Below are 17,104 nucleotides of genomic sequence, written 5' to 3' on the forward strand. Positions count from 1 at the left end.
ACTGTGTAACCTGCTGTGCTTTTCTAGCACCACACTCTTTGCTACTGATTTCACAGGACAGGGAAAATTACTTGAAGGGACGGTGTGGGGTCAGGTTTAAGTGGATTTAGTGTATAAACAGAGCTGCTCATTTACTGCCGACTCAGCCAAGTTAATCTTCTCCAAGGCCAACCTATGAAAACTAACTAATCCAAATTGGATTCCTGATCTTTGAATGGAGGGAATTCTTTGTTCAGTAGATTGTTCCAACTAGGTGAAATATTAATTGGGTGCTGATTTGGCCATTAATATCATTTAATCCCAATTTAAATTTCTGTTTGAAGTTCTGACAAAGCGTGGTCTGGTCTCTTGGCTACAGATAGTTTACTGCATTGGCATTCATGGGAAGATGATAGTGAAGTGGACATTTCTTAGACTAACTAGAGGCACAGGCTAATGCCGGGGTGGGGGGGGGGGGGGGGGGAGCATAGCAGCTGGTGGAATTAAAATTCAATTAATGAAAAAAATCTGAATTTGGAAATTGGTCTCAGTGACACCGAGAAATATTGTCAGTTGTCATAAAAACCGATCTAGTTCACGAATGCTCTTCAAGATGGAAATCTGTCACCCTCACCTGCGATGCCAGTGCGGCTCCAGACCCACAACGTGATTGACTCCTAACTGCCCTCTGAAATGACCCACTCTGTTGCATTAAACAGCTACGGAACAGTCAAAAGAATGAAATTAAGTGAACCACCCGGTGTTGACCTAGGCACTGACAAATGTTTGTTTTTGTAAGGTATGATTCTGAGAGTTTGCCCCAGGCACCACCAGTCTGGGTGGGCAGAGGGGACATGTTGATGTAGAGTAAGGAAGGAGTTGTCTTGACAGCTGTCCGTATTGACTCCATACCCTAATAAGTTTCATGGCATCAGGGCAAGGAAACCTCCAGCTGATTGCCACTTTCTTTGATAAGTCAGTGCTCCTCCATGTTGAACATCTTTTGGCAGATGCAGTGATGATCACAAGGACACAAAATGTACTCTCGATGACAGACTTCAATGTCAATCACCAAGCCTGGCTGACGTGCCCTAAAGGACATAGCTGCAAGACTGAGTCTGCAGCAGGTGATGAGAGAACAAACAAGAGGTTAAAATATACTTCACAACCAGCATCCCTGACCATGATAGTATCGGTAGGAATGACCACCACACAGTTCTTATAGAGACAATCTCCATCTTCACATTGAAGATATCCTCCATTGTGTTGTGTGCTAAGAGTTCAAACAGATCCCGCAGTTCAAATCTGGGCAGCCATGAGGTGCTGTGGGTCATCAGTGGTAGCAAAATTGTATTCACCCACAATCTGTATCGTTATGCCCCACCATATTCCCCACTCTATTATTACCATAAAGCTGGGGGATTTACCCTGGTCAATGTAAACTACAGGAGGGCATACCAACAGCAGCAGCGTCACCCATCTGTAAGAAATGAAGAGACACGTGGGAATACTCCCAGCTGCAAGTACCCATCTAACCACACCATGTCCTGCCTGGGAACTACATTGCTATTGTTTCACTGTCACTGGATCCAAATACTGTAACTACCTTCCCCTAGCTACTGTGGATTCACCCAAGGACTGTAGTGGTTCAAGAAGGCAGCTCACAACCACCTTCTGAATGTCAGTTAGGGTAAATCATCAAAAGCCATCCTAGCCAGCAGTGGTCATGTTCTGTGAAGTAATTTTTTAAACTATTAATCTACAGCCAGAACCAACTGCATTTTTGTAACCCTGCAGTGATATTTAGTTCAGTGCTATCACCATCCTCAGTGCGGTGCAGTCTGAATCAGATTTTTTTAGATTAGATTAAATTCCCTACAGTGCGGAAACAGGCCCTTCGGCCCAACAAGTCCACACTGACCCTCCGAAGAGCAACCCACACAGACCGATTCCTCTACAAATGCACCTAACACTAGGGGCAATTTAGAATGGCCAATTCACCTGACGTGCACATCTTTGGACTGTGGGAGGAAACCGGAGTACCCGGAGGAAACCCACGCAGACACAGGGAGAATGTGCAAACTCCACACACGCCAGTTGCCCGAGGCAGGAATTGAAGCCAGGTCTCTGGCACTGTGAGGCAGTAATGCTAACCACTAAGCCACCATGCCACCCTATTTGAAACGAACATCGAGTTTTGTTAAAGTTTTGTTTCATGGTGATGCCTTCTGTCAGGTAGTCATTGTTTTATATGGCATAACTCCTCATAGTTTGCAGTTGATTATTTTACCCCCCCTTCTCCTTTTTCCCCTTTTTAATAACAATATTGATAAAGCTACTTACTACTTGTGCAGGATAGACCATTCTCAGGAAGCCCTCGATTTAGATGGAATCGTGCTGGTGCTCGATCGGCATCTTCATGACACAGTTACAGGAATGATGACAAGAATTGCTGTCTTGAAGTGGTTGTATCACCTTTATATCAAAACTCCCAGGAAGGTAAGAGCCACGGGTAAATTGCAGCATGGTTCCAGCTGTCTGGAACGTAGTCCTTCGCCTACGTTTTCTTTATTTTAACACTTCCAAGTGAATCAAATGTCCTGGGTTGCTTTCAGGGATCTTGTCCTATGAGCCAATATTGGGTCAGATGATAAAATGCTTAGTCTTAAGCCTATTAAAATAAGACAGTGAGGTAAAGAGAGATGGACAATTTTAAACAGTGAATTCTGGAGCTTGGGGACTTACCATCTGAAGACACAGCCATCATTTAAGTGATTAAAATCAGGGGTTTCCCAAAAGGCCAGAGTACAGATATCTCAAAGTTAAAAGCAGAACTACTGTAGATGCTGGAAGCTTGAAATCTAAACAGAAAATGCCAGAGAAACTCAGCTTAAGAGCGGGCAGCAGAATTATGGCAGAGCTTAAGTTTATGGATCATAAAAACTGTAAATCTGACCAGGAGTGTTTTCGAATAATCAAGGTTAGAGGTAACAGAAATATGATTAAGGGCTTGATTGCAGTTGTACCAAGACCATAAACAGCCATAACTACCTTCCTTTGTGCCAGATTTGACTCCAACGAGTAGAGAGCTCTGGGGCTTTTTGATATCGCACTTGATCAAATCAGAGGCAGTCACTATAACTCACCTCTGGAATTCAGCTGTTTGTCCATGTTTGGAAAGGCTATAATGAGCTAAGTGATCCTAGCAGAATCCAAATTGAGCATGAATGAGCAGGATATTGCTGAGAAAGTGCAGCGTTGTAGCCCTTTGTCATGTTCCTAATATTGTGAGTCGACTGAAGGTGGTAATTGACCACGCTGGATTTGTCCTGGGGCGATTTCCCATTATCAGACAGATGCCAGTTTTTAGCTGTACCAGAACACCGTGATTAGGGGTATGCTGCGCCACTAGTTTTCATTGCTGCTTCCAGAATGCTTTCCAGAATGCTGGTAGCTCCGCAAATCCTTTGCACTACCCTGTGCTTTCGGCTGTTTCTTGAAATCATGATGATCTGTGATGTTGGAAGCCTGAGGAAGAGGGTCACGTAGATTATCCACTTTGCATTGCTGGCTGATAATGGTTAGAAATGCTTCAGTCTTTTGTACTGATGTTATAAATTATGGAGCGTTAAAACTGGAAAAGATCAGAAAAGTTTTGCAGCTGATACAACTTAGATACAGGAGTAAGTCATTCAGCCCCTCCTGCCATGCAATGAGATCAGAGCTAAGCTGTGATCTAACTCCATATACCTGCCTTTGGCCCATATCCTTTAATACCTTTGCTAAACAAAAACGTATCAATCTCAGATTTAAGATTAGCTACTGATGTTGCAACCGCTGGTATTTGAGATAAGTTCCAAAACTGTACTACCCTTTGTGTGCAGAACTGCTTCAGAACATTTCTCTTGAATGGATTGGCCCTAATTCTGGGACTAGAATCTCCAACCAGCGAAAATAGATTACCTTTATCTACCCTGTCTTGCTCTGTTACTATCTTGAAGACTTCGATCGGATCACCCCTTGACATTATAAATTCAAGAGGAAGCAGGTCTAATTGGTGTAATTTCTCCTCCTCATAACTTAACTCCTGGCAAGTGGTGAATGAAACGTGCGTAACTGGCTGGCAATGCTTGGAAAAGCCAATGATCATTCTGCAAATGGGCATCACGTACGAAACCACCTGGTGACAGCAGACACCACTGTGAATCAATCTTCATGTATTAATCTCCAGCAAACTGTCTGCAAATGGGCTAAAACCCAAGTGCTGGAGGAACTTGGCAGGTTATGCTGCATCTATGGAGGAAGAAACCAAGTAAATGCTTCAAGTCCAAAACGGCTGTGACACTCTCCTGAGATGTGGCCAGAGTTTGCCAAAACTTTGTGTCTATTTCTGATGCCCAGTATCTGCAGAATGTTGCCTTTGTGTCAGAGCTGCAGCAGATTTGGATACACAGGTCACTGAACTGATGTTAGTGCTATGAAGTGACTTTTAAGAACATCAGCCGAAATAAGAAGATTCCCCCCCACCCCCCCTCCTCCACTAACCTATTGAGGATATTTCTTTGTTCCCTGACCTTGTGCCTTTAAATTGAAGAAGTGGGGCTCAGTGGTTAGCACTGCTGCCTCACAGCCCCAGGGGCCTGGGTTCGATTCCTGCCTCGGGTGACTGTCTGTGTGGAGTTTGCACATTCGCCCCGTATCTGCGTGGGTTTCCTCCGGGTGCTCCAGTTTCCTCCCACAGTCCAAACGCGCAGGTCAGGTGAATTGGCCCTGCTAAATTGCCCATAGTGTTAGGTGCATTAGTCAGGGATAAATAAAGGGTATGGGAATGGGTCTGGGTTGGTTGCTGTTTGGAGGGTCGGTGTGGACTTGTTGGGCTGAAGGGCCTGTTTCCATACTGTAGGGAATCTAACATAATCTAAAGTGCCATGAACTTATAGGAACCAGCGTGGAAAAAGAGAGTCCATTTAGATGATGTTGATGCCACCAAACGTTGTCTGAGTTTTATCCATTGAGTCCTTGTGATGTATAGCACATAGTGTTAAGTGTTTTTAAAAATAAAGGCCCTGCAATTGCACTACCCATGCATGTTGGTGTTGAATGTTTAAAGGTGCCATCACACGTCCTCAGACACTTGCACAGTGTAGAATATACAGCAGTGATTCAGGATTTCATTGGGACATTTGATCACAGTTGGTGCTGATTGTGCTTGACTTCTGTATGACAGGCACGCTGCTGCTGTGTGGGTCAAATAATGGCTCAAACAGCGATTTAAAATTATACGCAAGTCCCAGCTAACTTATCCCATTTGTGTGGAAAGGGAAGGGTCAATACGTGAATAAAATGAGAGCGAGCTGGAGAAACACAGCAGCAGGGATGGAAACACCTGTGGTGACAGTACAAACTTAATGATTTGAGTCCAAAATGATTCTTCAGAACTGAAGACAGCTGGAAAGGGGTGGGTTTCATACTTGAGAAAAAGATTAGAGAGGAGCAAGTGGAACAGACTGTAAATGATACATAGTTGTTCTTTTGAATGTGCTGGGAAATGGGAAACTGTTCCGATCATTATGTGGCTGCTTAGGTTTACCCTGGAACCGCGCAGTGTTCAACCTGTGTGTCACAAATATTGGGAGCTGTCAAATCAAGCGAGCTGCATGATTCACATTTTGTTGTAGATCTGCTCAGTTTTGACCTCTGTGTCTTACCTATCCTGCCCATGTGAGGCTTGACTCTTGGGTTCAACACATCTGCACTGCCAGTATACAAACATATGGATAAACGAGGAGCAGGAAGAGGTCATTCCGCCCTTCAAACCTGCATTACCATTCGGTAATATCATGGCTAATCCATTTGTATTCCCAATTCCCATTGATCCATGATGACTTTCAGTTCTCTTGCCTTACGAGAATCTGTGTACTTCTGCTTTCAAAATATTTTATGAAACACTTTACTTGGAATCAGCTTGATTTTTCTCTCCACTCTCCCTCCTCATCCAAAAGCATTGAGTGCAGTCAGAGCCTCCACCACTGCCTCAGCCCACATTAACTGACTCTGTCCATATCTGAAAACAATCTGCTCTGAGTCACTCACAGTAAATGTACCAGTGGGAATATTGGAGCAGCTTTACTTCATAATTTAAATACTGCCAATCAGCGCATCTCCTTTAGAAAGATAGGCTTTACATGGGCTGCAGTATTAAGCTGCGATCAATGAGCTTTTCTTTGTCTGATCAATAAGTTTTAATTCAAGAAAATAATTGATTGCCAGCCTCACTCAGTGCATTCAGGCATTCCTGCTGGTGCAGCTTCAATCAGTATTTTCGATGGATTAGCTCTGTGATCTGACTTTAAATAGAAATTATTATAAGGAGAGTGGGGGTCAGGAATGCCAGGCGCTCAGATGCACCAGTTCAATACAAGAGAACCCAAGACAAACGCATGAAGCTGGAATTGCATAGTTTCACCCTTTGGGCTGTAATGAAGATGAGAGAATGTGAAAGGAGCAGGATAATTTCAGAGGGTACTTGCTGTGGTGAGTATTCCCAACGAAAGAACAGATTTGCAGTGATACTTCTACACCTGGGCTCTATTCTAGTTTGGTTGTGTTATACAATGGGGGTGATAAAGGTAATAGAAAGCTTTGTTGGTAAGCAACCTATTTTGTTCAATGGTGTAAATCAACTAGGAGAAAGTGAGGGCTGCAGATGCTGGAGGTCAGAGTCATAAAATGTGGTGCTGGAAAAGCACAGCAGGTGAGGCAGCATTCGAGGAGCAGGAGCGTTGACGTTTCGAGCAGAAGCTCTTCTTCAGGAATGTGGCCCACATTCATGGTGAAGAGCTTATGCACGAAACGTCGACACTCCTCCTCAGATGCTGTTTGACTGGCTGTGCTTTTCCAGCACCATACTTTATGACTCAACAGGGTAAATGCTGACAAAGTACAGGTCTTCATACTCCTGATAGCCATGTAATCTTGTATGACTTCCTTGATGTAGACTGTCTTGTTCACATTCTGACATTAACTCTTTAGACTTGGCTGGCCACCTCAAGTAGTTTGCACTCAAACACATGGCTTTAGAATATTTCTACAATCTGTGAAGGAGCAATAAATGTGAAATAAATCTGTTGCCTTCCTGTTCATGATCACCTCCCAAAGATGCTGGTTTGTGTTGGGGATCACTTCTTCACAAGTCCCTGCAACACTGATGAACCTCCTTTCAGTCCAGATATTAACTTCTGAAATTGTTTCTTTATCCATGTGCAAGTTCAGGCTCAGGTTGTTGGCGGACTGTTTGACCATCTGGGTCTCCCATATCCCACATGTTGTATGTGCGTGTGCCCACACAGTCTTCCGTCAAATAATATCAGCAACAGAAACCCAGACTGATTCAGTTTATCCACCAGTCCCTCTCCAGACCATGTCCACAATAGATACAGAAACAAGGCATTTCTGCTTAACAGCTGACACATATTCCCTGTTCTCTGCACAATCAGCAGCGCTGTTCCGAAAGGGTTTGGAATGCTCTCACACCTTAATTGGATAAATGTTTAAGGCAAAAGCAGCAAAATACCTCAGGCATTCTGAGGGGTTTTATGGTTCAGCATTCTGAGTTTATAAAGTAATCATGAACTTGTTACCTTCTATATTTGGGATTCATCAATAGTAGATAATACTTGTTGTGTATTTCTCCCCCAGCCCTATCTGCAGCTGCATGCTAAGCCATCCTGGAGCAGCCCAAGACACACAGCTCCCTGTTATTTGCACAGACTTTGCAAACTCGCACAGTAGGTTATGGACCAAGTGCAGATAAATGAGATTAGTGTAGTTTGGTGTTTGCTGGTGAGCATCGACTTGGTGGGCCAAAGGGCCAGTTTCTATGCTATGTGACTCGAGGCTGATTATGTTCTGCAGAGACTGGTTGGATTGAAGCCTGTGTTTCTGTGCTGTATGGCTCCGACTTTACAATCGTAATTTTGGTAACACAGCAACTAATTTGTTCCCAAACAGCAATGAGAGAATGGACAAATAATCCAGTATGGTGATGTTGGTTCACATGTCAAGTGCTGCCTCTGGAGAGGGCTTCAAGCCTGAGAGTTTGTGACTCTGTGCCCAGTACGGTCTGTCTGAGCTGAGCTGTGACACATTTAAAGCAATCTGGGAAAAGGGCAGCAGAATAGGGTGACACTAAGAGCTCGGAATGGATATATCATCCTCTGCAGCAAAATTCCTTATGATTGGATTCTCTTTATAGCCTGTGCTTCTGCTGCGCTCTGTTCTGTTACTTCCACAAGCAAATGTCTTTTAATGCCACCATTTTATGCAATGTGTGTGCAGTCATGTCCTCTCAATGCGGGCCTCTTGTGGGCCTTGCTACGACAGAACTGTTAAAATTGCTCAGCCTCCTGCTCCCAGTGAGCCAGAGCTGGCATAAAACGCCCACTGCCCCCATAAAGACCAAATAACTACACACCGTGTTGCCTGAGGAAATTAATTTTCTATAAATAAAACCAAATTGAGTCACATCAACAACTTTGTTTTTCTTTAGGTTTAACTGCTTATGGGTTGTATTTTGGAAGTAAGTAAGTTTAGTTTATTCCTCTTGTTTCCCTCTGACTTCAACTTCTGAATAGCAGATAATCAGGATCATTGCTGATTAGCAGGTTAGCATTGCTGCCTCACAGCACCAGAGTCCTAGGTTCGATTCGAGCCTCGGGCGACGGTCTGTGTGGAGTTTGCACATTCTCCCTGTGTCTGTGTGGGTTTCCTCCGGGTGCTCCGGTTTCCTCCCACAGCCCAAAGATGTGCAAGTCAGGTGAATTGGCCATGCTAAATTGCCCGTAGTGTTAGGGGCATTAGTCAGCGGGAAATGGGTCGGGGTGGGTTACTCTTCGGAGGGTCGGTGTGGACTGGTTGGGCTGAAAGGCCTGTTTCCACACTGTAGGAAATCTATTTAAATCTAATTATGGCTTTCTCTTTATGCCCCTGAAACTTCCTTTACCCTGCACACATTTTCCCAAAGGATGTTGTGCTCAACTTTTATAAATCATTGGTTAAGTCTTGAAGGACGTATTATGTACAGTCCCGGGTGCCACAGTATTAGAAAGAATACTAAGGGCTCAGAGAGGCAATAGAGGGGATTTACTCGAACATTCAAAGGGTTGAGAGACTTCAGTCATTTGGAGAGATTGGTAAAGCTGGGGACTGTCCTCCTTAGGATAGAGAAGACTGTGGTGGTATTTTGCTGTCCAAGATCATGGGTTTAGATGTGCTCTGAGGCTAAATTGTTCCCAATGGGCAGAAGGGTCAGTTGCCAGAGAACACAACTTGAAGGTAGATGGCTTGAGAGCCAGAGGAGAAATCAGCACTTCTCTATACACAGAGAGATGTGATCAGGAGTGTGCCATCTGAAAGGGCGGTGAAAGCAAGTTCAGATTGGATAAATATTTAAAGAGGAGAGGTTTGGGAACAGCAGAGAGATAAGATTAATTTGTCACCCTTTAAAACAACCAGCAGAGGTGTGATGACCTTGAATGGCTTCTGATACTGAGATTTGATTTCTACAGATTTTTTTCTGCTATTCTACCTGAATCTTTCACTCTCCGTTTTGTCCATCTGAGCAGGAGACTTGGAAATGTTTACTCAGAGACATTCCTTTGCCAGGTTTAAAATTTAAAGCTGACTTTCAGTTAACTGTCAATCATCATTAATTGTTATATCTGCCAAATAGTCAGTGCTGTTCTCATGTTGGCTAATGTTGTTCCTCTCTGAATTGATACTTTTTGCAAATTGTCCTGAGTGCAAGATGAAAAGTTTTGACAGCATATTTTATCCAGCAATGCACATTTCTAAAGGTAAAATTATCTATGCTTCTTGATGAAGGGCTTTTGCCCGAAACATCGATTTTCCTGCTCCTCAGATGCTGCCTGACCTGCTGTGCTTTTCCAGCACCACTCTAATCTTGACTCTAAACTTCAGCATCTGCAGTACCCACTTCTGCCGAGTCTTATCTATGCTTCATCCAGGCTATAGTTCAAACTTGCTATGATCGTGGTAGCAATTGAAGGTTGGTCAGGTTTTAAGATTCACTTCAGCCCTTGTTCTGCTTGAGAATAAGCTTCACTTTTGCTGCTTTGTATCTGCTGGCGTTGTAGCCTGGGTCTGGCTAACAGCAGCCTGCTGGTGGATATGTGGGGGAATGAACTCCCATGTTCTTCCAATCTGCAGCATCCACCCCATCTCCAACCTCCAAACCTTCCCTTTAGAGACCAGAAGACTGGCTGCTCGTATTGGGCTGGACCTGCTATCATCCTTCCTTTCCGCAGCATCTCCTTGACACAGTAGCACCAGCTTTGAAGTTCTGAATTGTTAGTTGCTTCGGGATGCATGCCTTTTTCCCCCACAGAATATCCGGTACTTTGGGGGAAAAAAATGTCTTGAATTTTGCACCTCATCCACACCACCAATCTGTATTGGTATGATGTCCTGTAACATAGTGATTGATGATCTATTTTTGATGGTACTTATTGAGAGAAGAATGTTAGCTAGCCTACTGGGGAGAATATTCTGTGCTGCTCTTGAGTTGCGCTCTGAAGTATTCTGTATCCATCAGAGCTGGCAGATGGAGCTCCAGGTTGCCTCACCCTGAAGGTTAATACCTCCAGCACTGCAGCACTGACTTAGTATCGCCCGGTGATGTCAATCGAGATTACTTGTCGAGAGTGTGGTGCTGGAAAAGCAGAGCAGGTCAGGAAGCAGCCGAGGAGCAGGAGAATCAACATTTCGGGCATAATCCCTCCTTCAGGTTGCTCTCCTGCTTGTCAGATGCTGCCTGACCTGCTGTGCTTTTCCAGCACTACACTCTCGACTCTGATCTCCAGCATCTGCAATCCTCACTTTCTTCAACATCCTTCAAGTGCTGTACATTTATAGCCCATGACTCTTAAGTTAATTGGTTGTGAGTTCACAGTCTGGACCGAAGTGCTGCTTTTTTTCAAATCTTTGGGAAACTTGATTCATTTTGAAGCGTATTAAATTTTGAAGGGGCTCAACAGGTTAGATGTTGAGAAGATGTTTGCACTAATGGTGAAATCTTGGGCTCGGAGTCATAGTTCCAAATTAAGAAGACATTCATTTCAAACTGAGGTGAGATTGAATTTCTTCCCCCAGAGAGCAATGAATGTCTGGAATTATCTACCCCAGAGTAATAGACTCAGGTTCATACAACATGGAAACAGGCATTTTCATAGTATACTTTCATAGAATCCCTACAGTGTGGAAACAGGCCTTTCGGCCCAACAAATCCACATCGACCCTCCAAAAACTATCCCAACCAGTACCCTATTACTCTACATTTACCCCCAATTAACTTTTGATCTAACCAGCCATTCCAATCTGACCCAGTCCCATTTGCCGGCATTTGGCCTGACCCTTCTGAACCCTTACTAGTCATAAACACATCCAGATGTCTTTTAAATGTTGGCGCCTTCACCACTACCTGTGGCAGTTCATTCCACGCTCCATCCTCTGCATGAAAAAGTTACCCCTCAGGTCCTTTCTATATATTTCCCCTCTCACCTTCAACCTATCCCCTCTAACTTTGGACTCCCTCACCCAAGGAAAAGACCTTGGCTATTCATCCTATCAGTGCTTCTCAGCCTCTGACACTCCAGGGAAAATAGTCCCAGCCTCTCCCTATAACTCAAGCCCTCCAGTCCTAGCAACATCCTCGTAAATCTTTTCTGCACTCTCTCAAGTTTAGCAACATCTTTCCGATAGAAGGGCACCCAGAATTGTACACAATAGTTTAAAAATGGCCTAACCAGTGTCCTGTACAGCTGCAAGATAATGTCCCAACTCCTATACTCAGTTCTCTGACCAATGAAGACCAAAAGCCGCCTTCTCCACCTTATCTACCTGCGACTCCACTTTCAAAAAAAACTATGCACCTGGCCACCTGCCATTTTGTTTGGCAACATGTCTCAGGGCCCTACCATTGTGTATAAATCCTGCCCTGGTTGTTCTTACTAAAATGCAACAACTCACATTTATCTAAATTAAACTCCAGCTGCTGCTACTCAGACCGTTGGACCATCTAATCGAGGTCCCGTTGTACTCTGAGATAATCTTCTTCATTGTCCACTGTACCATTTGTTTTGGCATCATCTGCAAACTCACTAACCATGCCCCTATATTCACATCCAAATCATTTATATAAATGACGAAAACAGTGGACCTAGCACTGATCCTTGTGGCACACCACTGGTCGCAGGTCTTCAGTCTGAAAAACAATGACTTGTTGTGCCGAAGGGCCTGTTTCCACACTGTAATCTAATCTAATCTAATCCCCTACCACCACCTTCTGTCTTCTACATTCAAGCCAATTTTATATGCAATTGGCTAGCTCCCCAATGCCATGTGATCTAATCTTATGAACCGCTCCATCGGCATCTTGTCAAATACTTTGATGAAGTCCATACAGACAATGTTCTGCCTTCTTTGTCACTTCTTCAAAACAGTCAAGCTAGTGAGACAAAATTTTCCATGCACAAAGCCATGTTGGCATCTCTGATCAGTGCTGAAAAATGTGTTGCTGAAAAAGCGCAGCAGGTCAGGCAACATTCAAGGAGCAGGAGAATCAATGTTTCGGGCATAAGCCCTTCTTCAGGACTGAGGAAGATGTGCCAAGCAGGCTAAGATAAAAGGTAGGGAGGAGGGACTTGGGGGAGGGGCGTTCGGCATGCGATAGGTGGAAGGAGGTTAAAGTGAGGGTGATAGGCTGGAGAGGGGGTGGGGGCAGAGAGGTCGGGAAGAAGATTGCAGGTCAAGAAGGCGGTGCTGAGTCAGAGGGTTGGGACTGAGATAAGGTGGGGGGAAAGGAAATGAGGAAGCTGGAGAAATCTGCATTCATCCCTGGTGTTGGAGGGTTCCTAGGCGGAAGATGAGGCGTTCTTCCTCCAGGCGTCGTGTTGCCATGGTCTGGCAATGGAGGAAGCCAAGGACCTGCATCCCCTTGGCGGAGTGGGAGGGGGAGTTAAAGTGTTCCGCACGGGGCAGTCGGATTGGTCGGTGCGGGTGTCCCAGAGGTGTTCTCTAAAACGTTCCGCAAGTAGGCGACCTGTCTCCCCAATATAGAGGAGGCCATGTCGGGTGCAGCGGATGCAGTAAATGATGTGTGTGGAGGCGCAGGTGAATTTGTGACGGATATGAAAGGATCCCTTGGGGCCTTGGAGGGAAGTGAGGGGGGAGGTGTGGGTGCAAGTTTTGCATTTCTTGCGGTTGCAGGGGAAGGTGCCGGGAGTGGAGGTTGGGTTGGTGGGGGGTGTGGACCTGACGAGGGAGTCGCGGAGGGAGTGGTCTTTCTGGAATGCTGATAGGGGAGGGATATATATCCTTGGTGGTGGCGGAAATGACGGAGGATGATACGATGTATCTGGAGGTTGGTGGGGTGGTAGGTGAGGACCAGTGGGGTTCTGTCCTGGTGGTGATTGGAGGGGCGGGGTTCAAAGGCAGAGGAGCAGGAAGTGGAGGAGATGTGGTGGAGAGCATCGTCAACCACGTCTGAGGGGAAATTGCGGTCTTTGAAGACCGTATCTGCTCCACTTCCCGGTCCTCCGCCCTTGAATCCCGCCCCTCCAATCGCCACCAGGACAGAACCCCACTGGTCCTCACCTACCACCCCACCTACCTCCATATTCCGCCACCTCCAAACAGACCACCCCCAAGGATATATTTCCCTTCCCTCCCCTATCAGCATTCCGGAAAGACCACTCCCTCCGCAACTCACTCGTCAGGTCGACACCCCCCACCAACCCAACCTCCACTCCCGGCACCTTCCCCTGCAACAGCAAGAAATGCAAAACCTGCACCCACACCTCCCCCCTCACTTCCCTCCAAGGCCCCAAGGGATCCTTCCATATCCATCACAAATTCACCTGCACCTCCACACACATCATTTACTGCATCCGCTGCACCCGATGTGGCCTCCTCTACATTGGGGAGACAGGCCGCCTACTTGCGGAACGTTTCAGAGAACACCTCTGGGACTCCCCCACCAACCACCCCAACCGACCCGTGGCGGAACACTTTAACTCCCCCTCCCACTCCGCCAAGGGGATGCAGGTCCTTGGCCGCCTCTATTGCCAGACCATGGCAACACGACGCCTGGAGGAAGAGCGCCTCATCTTCCACCTAGGAACCCTCCAACCACAAGGGATGAATGCAGATTTCTCCAGCTTCCTCATTTCCCCTCCTCCCACCTTATCTCAGTCCCAACCCTCGGACTCAGCACCGCCTTCTTGACCTGCAATCTTCTTCCTGGCCTCTCTGCCCCCACCCCCTCTCCGGCCTATCGTCCTCACCTTAACCTCCTTCCACCTATCGCATTCCCAACGCCTCTCCCCCAAGTCGCCCCTCCCCCAAGTCCCCCCTCCCTACCTTTCATCTTAGCCTGCTTGACACACCTTCCTCTTTCCTGAAGAAGGGCTTATGCCCGAAACGTCGATTCTCCTGCTCCTTGGATGCTGCCTGACCTGCTGCGCTTTTCCAGCAACACATTTTTCAGCTCTGATCTCCAGCATCTGCAGTCCTCACTTTCTCCTATCTCTGATCAGTCCTTGCCTTCCATATGCATGCAGATCCTGTCTCTCGGAATCTCCTCCATAAACTTACCCACCACTGACAAGGCTCTCAGTCTATAGTTCACTGGCTTTTCCTTACAGTCTTTCTTAAATAATGGCACCACATTAGGCAATTGTGGAGGCTAGATCACTGAAAGTATTTAAAGAGGAGGAAGATCGGTTTTTGAAATACTGGGGACTTGAGGGCAAATGAGAAGGTGTGGTTAAGACCTGAGGGAAATCAGCCATGATTTTGTTAAAAGGCAGAACTGGCTTGAGGGGCTAAGTGACCACCACCTGTGCCTATTTCCTGTAGATATTTTTAATCCACATGTTCAGACATGGGCAGGTAGGAAAAGAACTCTGGCCTCCTGACCAAGATAGGGGCACTAATCACGGTTACACAAGAGCATTCTATTTCTTACATCCTTTTGTTTGAACTGACCATAGCTCAAGGTTTAGTTGCTAATCACTCTGACTTTTAAAATGCATTTCAATTACTTTATTAGACATCTGCTGTAATTGATGACGTTCAGTCGCTCCACGCTCTACTTCCTTGTGACAAAATGTAGCTTAATTAATCCAGAATTGGGTTATAGATGAGAAGTGCATGCTAAGATTGAAGTCCAGCAAAAACAGAGTAAAAAACCAAGCCAAAGGTTGATCCCTCTGGAGAGCTGTTATTAACTAATAAAAGCAAAGCCTTTGAACTTGCTTTTGCTAATACTTAACGCTGCCGGAGTTGTGAGATAAGCAGCCTCAAGCTGCAACCCTTCTGTCGCAGTTTGATTGGCTTTAGGAAAGCCTTGAATGGGGCCTGTAATTAACAGGTTAATCCTTCAATAAATTGAATTGCTTGTCAGTCTAATTTGATTTCAGATTCCCATTAAACATTTACCATCAGGGCTATTGAGTCTTTGGACAACTCTAGCTCCGTCTGACAGAGATATATACATCAATTATCACTAAGCAAAGATGAAAATGAGCTTCATTCTTAGACATGGAATAGCCTCACACTGAATTTAATGAAGTGCATCGTCTCCTTGCATTTTGAGCTGAAACCTACCAATTGACTTAAAGCTCACTTTAAGGAGAAAAATAAATTTTGCGTGTATTGTGTCAAAGAGATTGAACTTTCATGTTGAAGGGTTCAGCTGCATGTTAGGAGAGTATGAAAATCAGTGAAATACAAATGTGAGATGGGGCCTACAAGCACTCAGCGAATGTGAAGTGATGTGTTAAGCATTGACTGACGGTATAAGTGTGCGGTACTGTCACAGCCACTCTCAGAAGTGTCAAACTGAAAGCTTTCTGCTCACCTGAGAAGGCAGACAAGTTATGAAGAGAAGAATGGAAGTTATACCTGGTGTTCTGGCCAATGTTTATCTTTAAGCCAACATCACAAAAAAATTACAGGATATCTGGGATAATCACACTCCTGTTTAATGGGAACTTGCTGTGCACAAATTGCCAATCTATATTTTACCAATTACTATGTTTTACAAAGTATTTGATTCACTGTTATCACTTTAGGATGCCTTGATGCAATTAAAAGGTCCAAATAAATGCAAATTGTTTTAAATTGCTGCAATGTGCAAAGAGCATTGGTTGGAGGGGGGAATGTGCTTTTTGGAGATTGTTAGGAAATAGCACCATTTTCTCATAGAAGCTCCGTTGTATATTCCGATCCTGGCTTTCGCTGCTCAGAGCTGGTTTTCCTCCTGGGAAAGTCCAGAGCAGGGCTCAGACTTTGTTTACACGAAGTCCAAGTAATTGCAGTATTGCTTCAGACTTTGTGCAAAGCGTGGTTGCTGATTTGAATTAGGGAAGCAAAATCTGAACTGGCTATCAGTTCAAGGTCAGATCACCTGAATCTGTCTTTCTGTCATTCTGCTTTCTGCCACCTTACTCTATGCTAGAAAAACATTATATTTCCATTTCCAAACTGATCTGCTATTTTGGCACCTGGAAATGAAATTGCTTTTAAAAAAAACTACCCAAGACAATGCAGTTTGATCCATACCTCAGCTACTGGTCTTAAAATGTGTCTGCTCCACCATGAGCATATTATGCCTGCATCCGAATAGTCTGCAGGATGCACTATGGAAGTTTGATTCTGTTCCTTTAATGACCAAGCCCCTCAATTTCAACTTAGCTTAGAGTTGTGGTGTTGGAAAGGGGCTGAGGCAGAAGGTTGTAGTGTGCTTTGTTTTGAAGTCAGCCTGGGTCTGAATGCCAAAGGCAGACATTAAAAGTTTTAAAAAGCTTAAAACTGTAGTGTACGTATTTTGCCAAGGTAAAACTGTTGCTATACATCTTAATGAAACTCTTCCTTACATTTCAGATGTTCCGGCACACAGACAGCCTCTTTCCCATGTTGCTGAAGACACTTTCTGATGAGTCAGATGAGGTGAGCAGCAAAGACTCTGGCTTTATGAACATGTGTCCAGTGCTTGAATGTTAAAAGTTCCAATTCCAGTTTTGAGTTGTTACCTCAATGTGCTGGA

General features: G+C 45.0%; 1 protein-coding gene across 3 annotated transcripts in view; it reads left to right on the plus strand.

The window, feature by feature from the left end:
• Positions 1 to 17,104, plus strand: part of vac14 (vac14 homolog (S. cerevisiae)) — a 363,248-nt gene that overhangs the window by 81,909 nt on the left and 264,235 nt on the right. For all 3 annotated transcript variants that reach the window (XM_087996063.1, XM_043707329.2, XM_043707330.2), the window contains 2 exons: positions 2,334 to 2,478; positions 16,942 to 17,007. In XM_087996063.1, coding sequence (XP_087852189.1) covers positions 2,334 to 2,478; positions 16,942 to 17,007 — 211 coding nt within the window. The remainder of the gene's footprint in view (positions 1 to 2,333; positions 2,479 to 16,941; positions 17,008 to 17,104) is intronic.

Source organism: Chiloscyllium plagiosum, unplaced genomic scaffold, assembly GCF_037043375.1.
Source record: "Chiloscyllium plagiosum isolate Xiang-an unplaced genomic scaffold, Cpla_swu_hap1 HiC_scaffold_17, whole genome shotgun sequence".
NCBI classification, from domain to species: Eukaryota; Metazoa; Chordata; class Chondrichthyes; order Orectolobiformes; family Hemiscylliidae; genus Chiloscyllium; species Chiloscyllium plagiosum.